We start from the raw sequence: 9,353 nt of genomic DNA on the forward strand, positions 1-9,353 counted from the left end.
ACACACACATATTCTCTCTCACACTCAGTAGTTTGCGCTCAGTGAAAGCCCCGTAAGCCAACCACACACACACACACACACATTTCGCGACATCTTCACTGCATGACCAGTTGAGTGTGTGTGAACGGGGTGGCGAGAGACGAGGGGGTAGCAGCCGGTATAGACCAGTGCCATGTTTACAAACATTGCGGCGCATGAGGGCAAAGACAGGGCGTTTCACATCCAATCACATCCCCAGCAGCAGCCGTGGGCTCCACCATGGATGCATAATGAGACCGGTCTCGAGCACGACAACACCAGCTGGAAGATATGCTTTATTTCTTTAAAAAGTCTGGCTTTATTTGCAGAATTCTTCCGTTCTCCTTTCTGATACTTATTGTAAGTCTCATTTCTCCCCTGCTGTTTTCCAGGCGTCCCCCTCCCCGTTGGCTCAGATCGGAGGATCCCCTCGCAGCCCCTTCCAGCCTCTGCACAGCAGCCCCCTGCAGACCCCCACCCTGCAGACCCCCACCTCCACCCTGACCCCCACCCTGCAGACCCCCACCCTTTCCTCCCCACTCTCCAGCCCCAGCAGCGCCTCCGCCTCCCCTACAGGACGACCCCCCTCCTACCACAACGGACACCACAGGCCCCCCCCCCAGCCCCCCACAAAAGCCCCTTTCAGAGTAAGATTTACTGTTTTAAAGGTCACCTATTATGAAGAATCCCCTCCCCTGTCTCTTCTACATCAACATGTGTCCCCTCTTCTTCATGTCTCTTCTACATCAACATGTGTCCCCTCTTCTTCATGTCTCTTCTACATCAACATGTGTCCCCTCTTCTTCATGTCTCTTCTACATCAACATGTGTCCCCTCTTCTTCATGTCTCTTCTACATCAACATGTGTCCCCTCTTCTTCATGTCTCTTCTACATCAACATGTGTCCCCTCTTCTTCATGTCTCTTCTACATCAACATGTTCCCCTCTTCTTCATGTCTCTTCTACATCACCATGTGTCCCCTCTTCTTCATGTCTCTTCTACATCACCATGTGTCCCCTCTTCTTCATGTCTCTTCTACATCAACATGTGTCCCCTCTTCTTCATGTCTCTTCTACATCAACATGTGTCCCCTCTTCTTCATGTCTCTTCTTCATCAACATGTGTCCCCTCTTCTTCATGTCTCTTCTTCATCAACATGTGTCCCCTCTTCTTCATGTCTCTTCTACATCAACATGTGTCCCCTCTTCTTCATGTCTCTTCTTCATCAACATGTGTCCCCTCTTCTTCATGTCTCTTCTACATCAACATGTGTCCCCTCTTCTTCATGTCTCTTCTACATCAACATGTGTCCCCTCTTCTTCATGTCTCTTCTACATCAACATGTGTCCCCTCTTCTTCATGTCTCTTCTTCATCAACATGTGTCCCTATTCTTCATGTCCTCTACATCAACATGTGTCCCCTCTTCTTCATGTCTCTTCTACATCAACATGTGTCCCCTCTTCTTCATGTCTCTTCTTCATCAACATGTGTCCCCTCTTCTTCATGTCTCTTCTTCATCAACATGTGTCCCCTCTTCTTCATGTCTCTTCTTCATCAACATGTGTCCCCCTCTTCTTCATGTCTCTTCTTCATCAACATGTGTCCCCTCTTCTTCATGTCTCTTCTTCATCAACATGTGTCCCCTCTTCTTCATGTCTCTTCTACATCAACATGTGTCCCCTCTTCTTCATGTCTCTTCTACATCAACATGTGTCCCCTCTTCTTCATGTCTCTTCTTGCATCAACATGTGTCCCCTCTTCTTCATGTCTCTTCTACATCAACATTGTCCCCTCTTCTTCATGTCTCTTCTACATCAACATGTGTCCCCTCTTCTTCATGTCTCTCTTCATCAACATGTGTCCCCTCTTCTTCATGTCTCTTCTACATCAACATGTGTCCCCTCTTCTTCATGTCTCTTCTTCATCAACATGTGTCCCCTCTTCTTCATGTCTCTTCTACATCAACATGTGTCCCCTCTTCTTCATGTCTCTTCTTCATCAACAGGTGTCCCCTCTTCTTCATGTCTCTTCTTACATCAACATGTGTCCCTCTCTCATGTCTCTTTCTACATCAACATGTGTCCCCTCTTCTCATGTCTCTTCTACATCAACATGTGTCCCCTCTTCTTCATGTCTCTTCTACATCAACATGTGTCCCCTCTTCTTCATGTCTCTTCTACATCAACATGTGTCCCCCTCTTCTTCATGTCTCTTCTTCATCAACATGTGTCCCCTCTTCTTCATGTCTCTTCTACATCAAACATGTGTCCCCTCTTCTTCATGTCTCTTCTACATCAACATGTGTCCCCTCTTCTTCATGTCTCTTCTATCATCAACATGTGTCCCCCTCTTCTTCATGTCTCTTCTTCATCAACATGTGTCCCCTCTTCTTCATGTCTCTTCTTCATCAACATGTGTCCCCTCTTCTTCATGTCTCTTCTTCATCAACATGTGTCCCCTCTTCTTCATGTCTCTTCTTCATCAACATGTGTCCCCTCTTCTCCATGTCTCTTCTACATCAACATGTGTCCCCTCTTCTTCATGTCTCTTCTTCATCAACATGTGTCCCCTCTTCTTCATGTCTCTTCTACATCAACATGTGTCCCCCTCTTCTTCATGTCTCTTCTTCATCAACATGTGTCCCCTCTTCTTCATGTCTCTTCTTCATCAACATGTGTCCCCTCTTCTTCATGTCTCTTCTACATCAACATGTGTCCCCTCTTCTTCATGTCTCTTCTACATCAACATGTGTCCCCTCTTCTTCATGTCTCTTCTACATCAACATGTGTCCCCTCTTCTTCATGTCTCTTCTACATCAACATGTGTCCCCCTCTTCTTCATGTCTCTTCTACATCAACATGTGTCCCCTCTTCTTCATGTCTCTTCTACATCAACATGTGTCCCCTCTTCTTCATGTCTCTTCTACATCAACATGTGTCCCCTCTTCTTCATGTCTCTTCTACATCAACATGTGTCCCCTCTGTGGAAAGAAACTCTGAAAGTTGATGATGTCATAACGATGTTTTGTCTTGTGTAACCATTAGCCAATCACCAACCAAGGTAACCCCCCCCCCACCTTATCACCTGAATCTCCTCCTAGAGCACCATTGAGTTCTTTGTAACCAAATCTCTCTCAGAGGGGCGTGGGGAGGGGCTCCTTATTTTCATCTAAGGTAACAGACACAGAATCAGCACTTTGGAAACAGGGCTGAAACAGAGGGGATTATGGGATGCTGCAATGATCTGTTTGGTGTTTCAGCCAATCAGAGACATGTTCTGTATATATCTGAGACCTGTAATATATTGATGAAAAACAGTATGATAGGGGACCTTTAAGTGACGCTGATCTGTGCTCTCTGCTCTCTTCAGGTCCGGTCCAAGGCTCCCCTCAACCCCCCAAATACCCAGAGAGCAGCTCCGGCACCATTCGACCTGTGAGTGCACACACTCTATAAATAATTGACATCTTAGATTTAATATGAAACCATTAAATATTTGTCGGTGTGGAAATAATAATTGTAATTAACAATTTATTGATTTGAGCCAGCGTAAAAACAGAAATGTGTATTGTTCTTGCATCTACAATTATTTGTATTATTACAATGTATTTCTATAGCACTACTGATACAAAGTGCTTCCAAATCAAAGCCAAGTATACTCTAAGGCAGGAGAAGTGGTTAAAACGATGGATATAAAAAGTGCAAAACAACACTTTTACTTGACTGCATTTCAAGAACTTAGGAATTATGCTCAATTTATGATGCAACAACTAGGGCTGCCCTCGACTGAAGACTTTTGTAGTCGACCATTAGTCGTCAATTAAGGTGATTAGTGGACTAATCGTCGCACATTTATGATACATTATGATTATAAATATATCTATTTTTTTATTCTTTATTTTTTTCCCAAAATGATATGCTGTGGTGTGTGTGTGTGTGTGTGTGTGTGTGTGTGTGTGTGTGTGTGTGTGTGTGTGTGTGTGTGTGTGTGTGTGTGTGTGTGTGTGTGTGTGTGTGTGTGTGTGTGTGTGTGTGTGTGTGTGTGTGTGTGTGTGTGTGTGTGTGTGTGTGTGTGTGTGTGTGTGTGTGTGTGTGTGTGTGTGTGTGTGTGTGTGTGTGTGTGTCTCTGTGTGTCTCTGTGTGTCTCTGTGTGTCTCTGTGTGTCTCTGTGTGTCTCTGTGTGTCTCTGCGTCTATGTGTCTGCGTGTGTGTCTCTGTCTATGTGTCTGCGTGTGTGTCTCTGTCTATGTGTCTGCGTGTGTGTCTCCGTCTATGTGTGGAGAACATTTAGTTCTAGTTTTTATTATTCATATCTGAATATAACAACCCAATAAATACAAAAAATCCCTCAACTAATCGACTAATGAAAAATTGCTCGATTAAGACTTAATTACTCGACTAGTGATGAATGGACTATTTGGGGGCAGCCCTAGCAACAACAAGACGAGATATATTAATAACTGGATGTTTGTTCAGGTCCGTGCCGCCCCCCCGCCCCCGAAGCAGCACCCTCGCGGCCAGGTGAAGCGCAGAGAGGAGGTGGAAATCACTCTGGTGTGAAGGCGTGGACACCCTGGAGGTGACGACTGTTTTTAAACCAGAGAGGACTTCTTCACGGCTCAGAACGCACTCCCAAAGGAACCCAGAGGAAACACCTGAAGGCCTTTTATCTTTCATCTCCTCACCGGGGTCAGTGTGCTGCAGAGGATCATTTGTGCCTTTCTCTGAACTATACTCGCATCCTTCAAAAAGAGCAGATATGATCCATTTTATTCACAGTTATACATCCTCTCTAATCCATCATGTCCAGCTCTTCACAGTCCTGACTAAATGTATTGATAACAGTCAGAATACCTGCTGTTAAGTGTCCTGAAATATCAGTCCTGGTATCGGTTTTCAAATTCTATGCTCATAGTAAATGATATAGTGATGACTGGCGGATAATACAATGTATTTTACCCATACAGTAAAACCTGTTAAATGCAAGAATCAATAGAAAAGGTGATTCTGCTCCACACAGGGAGGATTTACGGATCAGTTATTGTCATTATGCTTTCTTGATTGCACAATGAAATGCAGTTTTAGCCCAGTTTTTGTGTAAAAAGCAGCAACAAACAACAATAGTGAATTCTCTGGGCAGATTATATGTCCAACATTAAACATTAAAAACCAGCGAAACACTGTTTGCACAACTTTGGTGCATCAATAATGTAAACAAAGTCTGCCTCCGCTCTTTCAACCCGAGAGGCGTCGAGCAGAGAGCATAACAACGGCTTCTACTGTAAAAATGAGATTGATATTAATTTTAAGTCAAACCCTTTGTGAGAAAATGTATAATATGTTCCCAAAAAAGCTTCAGATCCTTCAGTTATATGATTGGACAGAGTGATTTATACCCCATAAATAATGAGAAACACAATCATTATTATGAGAAAACCTGTAAATGGAGGGCTACAAAGTCATAAACCTTCAGTATTGATGTATTTTAATGAGGATATAAAAAGGGCCGGACAATATTATGTTAATATTGTGATATGAGACTCAATATCGATTCATTTTTTTGGTTATAATATCAAATACTTTCCTGGTTTTGAAGGCTTCATTACTTCAAAGAAATGTCATCTTAAAGGTCCCATGTCACGGCCATTTCTACTGATCATGTTTCCATTGTTGAGGTCTACTAGAATAGATTTATATTGTTCAATGTTCCAAACTCACATTGGTTTCTCATACAGCATCTCTGTATAGTATGTGTATTCACTCTCTGTCCTACACGGCTTGTTGGAGCTCCTGCCCCCCCCCTCCCTATGAGCCCAGTGGCCGTCTGCGAGACAGCGAAACCCAGCCCGAACACACACACACACCCGCAGCCTGGCTGTGAGTTTGTGTGTGTGCTCACACACCGACTCACAGCCTCGCCGCGTCCCGCCGTCTCAGGGAGGAGAAATCGGCGGAGCTGCAGCTGAGAAAAGATTGAGTGTGTGTGTGAGGAAGTCCGCGGATTGGTCAATTCTGACCAATCCGCGGACTTAACGGAACGGAACGGCTCCACGGGTTTGGTCCATCTAAACCTTCATAACACACAAGGGGACCGGTAATGACCGGAAAAGCATGACATGGGACCTTTAAATGTTTATTATTTGCCCCATTTAGTCATTTAAATCCACATTACAAATGATTATTCAGTTGGAAATCTAAAATATCTCTATCAAGGCATTATTAAAATATATATGTTGTTCCTACTGTGAAAGCAGCGATCTTCCATTATATATAAATATCAGGAAATATCTTTTAAAAAAGTGTATATTAAGGATTTCAACCATATCGCCCAGTTGTCTCTCACTATATCACTTCCTGTGTGGCTCTGACTCTTTTATTTCCACGAGCTGTTTTTATAATTGGATTTCTTCTATGCAACACCTTCATCAGGACATGAAGCTCCAACAGGAAACCAAAAGTCTCCAAACACACACACACACACACACACACACACACACTCGATCAAAACGGGACGAGGCTGGTCCTCTCCTCTGAAAAAAAAACACAACAAAGGGAAAAGTGGCAATTTTAGTTTAGATGGTTTCTGTCGGTCAGGAGAATCTCCTAGAAATCAAAATCCTTTTACCTTTTTAATTCTCAAACGTATGTTAGTTTCCTTTGCACCCGATGCGAGGAAAGTCCTAAAGGGAGAAGCGTAGAGCGCGTTTGTTTAGTCTAACGTTTCCTTTGTTGTAAAATAAAGATCTAGAAATGTTATTCCAGCCGGTAGAAGTTGCCGGTTGCTCGTCGAGTTGCAGTTGGTGACAGTTTACACTGAGGTGCCGTTTATTAAACATGCCTTTATTTTTAAGGAGGGAAACATCCTGAGCTGCTAGCTGTCCGATTAAAAAAAACAAAAAAAATCTATACTGTCATAGTGAAGCACTTTTTGATGTCTTCTTATTCCTTCTCAGTATTGTGGACGTGTGTTGAATATTTTGTGTACCTGCTATATTGGTATGAATACTTTCCTTTCTTTTATCTTGCGTTATTTAGCCTTAAATAGCCGTTGTAGTGTCTTTGATTGAGATGTGTTTTTGAAATAGTTTACAGAGAGCTTGGAGATGGATATCCGTACAAATACTAGCACCGCTTTTTTTTGTTTAGAATTAGGATTACTGTAAAAATGAAAACTATTCAAACCGTTTGTTTTGCAATTGGATCATAGGAAAAAGAGATATCTGTCAGCCGTGTTCTCGTTGAGATCTGAATGACATCAAACTTATTTTTGAAGTTTGCGTTTACCCTGTTGTATTGATGAAAACATATACAGTGGTCGGACTGAAGTTAAAGTCTGGATCAGAAATTCAGCGACAAACTGCCCACACTCACAAAGGGAGCTCTGCAGAGGCTGCTGAGCGACGTATTTACACCCGTGGATGTTTAACTGTATTTATTGTGTACAAATAAATGTGAAATAAAGATAGCTTAATGAACCAGAACAAACATGTCTCCAGTTTTTCTTTCTGTACCTGTTTTAATGTTTTCACTTAAGGGGGAGGCTGTGGCTCAGTGGGTAGTGTGCTGGACTTCAAATCAGGGGGTGGCAAGTTCAAACCCCACTGCAGTCAGCATGTCGTTGTGTCCCTGAGACACTTCACCCCAAATTGCTCCTGTGGGGATTGTCCACAGTACTCAATGTATAAGTCGCTTTGGATAAAAGCGTCTAACAAGTAACAAGTAATGTAATGTAACTAAACAATGCTACAAAACATGAGCTTTAAACAATATAAATACCATTAGACTGAAAATCAAGACGGAGACAATATCTTTTACAATACAAAAACAAGAGAAAAGGTCAAATAATCAGATGAAAGAAAGGACTAGGAGTCATTTTTGAGCTTATTTGATTTGTTTTGACCATATAATAAAGATGTTTTGTATCATATATTATACATTACACTAGGGCTGCTCAATTAATCGTATTTTAATCGCAATTACGATTTTGGCTTGCAACGATTATGAAAACAACATAATCGAAAAAAAACGATTTCCTTATTTTTTATTGGTTTTTCTGTTGAACTATACTTAAAGTTCAGGGTAATCAACTGTTCAAAACATACTGTTCAAACATTGTTTTCAATAAATGGATGTTTTCAAAGTAAATGGATAATCGTTTTTAATAATCGTGATATCAATTATTGACCCAAATAATCGAGCAGCCCTACATTACACTACTCCTTATAGCAGCGGTGTCAAACTCAAGGCCCGGGGACCACATCCGGCCCGTGACTTCATTTGATGTGGCCCCGCAAGAGCTTGCATCAAATATAATACATTTATTATACGGTTACATACCACTTTACAGAAGCAGGTTGCCCATAAACTACATGTCCCACAATGCACTGAAGAGACTTGCAATTATTTGCCCTGAACTTCTGCTTTCAGTAGTTATTTATGAAGTTATTATCCTATCCGATAATAATCCAAATCAGAGGCAATAATGTAATAAAATACATTATTTTATACATATATATTATATATTTATATAGTTACAACCGGCCCTTGTGAATGTGGCCCGCGATGAAATTGAGTTTGACACCCCTGCCTTATAGCCTACTACAAGCAAATTATTCTTCAAGAGAGTAGTGCCTTTTCAAGGTAAAGATTCTGGTAGTTTTTGTGCAGAAATGTCCAAACATTGATGTGTAATTACGGTTTGACTTACTTATCATATAACTGCAAATTCATCTCAAAGAGATACACAGTGAATTAAAAACTTGAAATACATCTTGAAAAAACCCATTTTCAAAGACTAAAATCATTTTTGTTACATAATAAACTGTGCCTGTTGAATGTATAAGCTGTCTCCACACTGACCTCTGCTGGCGGAGCAGGACAAATGGTCTTTATTTCCCCACGTGGTTTTAGAGATGCACAAAGATAAAAGTCTCCAAGGGAAAATCTGGCACAGCATCTGCCTTGTGTGTGTCTTTAACAACAACTTACTAATATATCTTTCATGAACCCTGAGTGTTTTATTATCTGTCTTTAACAACAACAAAACCAGGTGAACATATGGATCAAAACTCATCATCAACAGTGAAAGGAAATTAGTCATGAATGAAAGTGCAGCTTCCCAATTACATTATGCTCCTATTTTATCATTTATAAGTTTAAAATATATCAAAATGGATACGAAAAAACGTAAAATATGTACTTCTATTGTATACAACAGTGGTTTGAGTTGTATAATAACAATTGTATGGACTATTTAAATAACTAAAATAAGCAGATACAAATACCGTGGCACACTTTCTTGTAAAGATATGAGGACCACAAAACAGAAAATCCA

General features: G+C 41.3%; 1 protein-coding gene across 1 annotated transcript in view; it reads left to right on the forward strand.

Moving 5' to 3' along the window:
- The window catches only part of LOC117469901 (F-BAR and double SH3 domains protein 2-like), a 50,986-nt gene extending 45,187 nt beyond the window's left edge, over positions 1-5,799 (forward strand). The window contains 4 exon segments of the mRNA XM_034114371.1: positions 411-629; positions 632-665; positions 3,390-3,454; positions 4,496-5,799. Of these exon segments, the coding sequence (XP_033970262.1) occupies positions 411-629; positions 632-665; positions 3,390-3,454; positions 4,496-4,579 (402 nt within the window). The 3' untranslated portion in view covers positions 4,580-5,799.
- The last annotated feature ends 3,554 nt before the right edge of the window (positions 5,800-9,353 follow it).

This window comes from Trematomus bernacchii, unplaced genomic scaffold, assembly GCF_902827165.1.
Source record: "Trematomus bernacchii unplaced genomic scaffold, fTreBer1.1, whole genome shotgun sequence".
Lineage (NCBI taxonomy): Eukaryota > Metazoa > Chordata > Actinopteri > Perciformes > Nototheniidae > Trematomus > Trematomus bernacchii.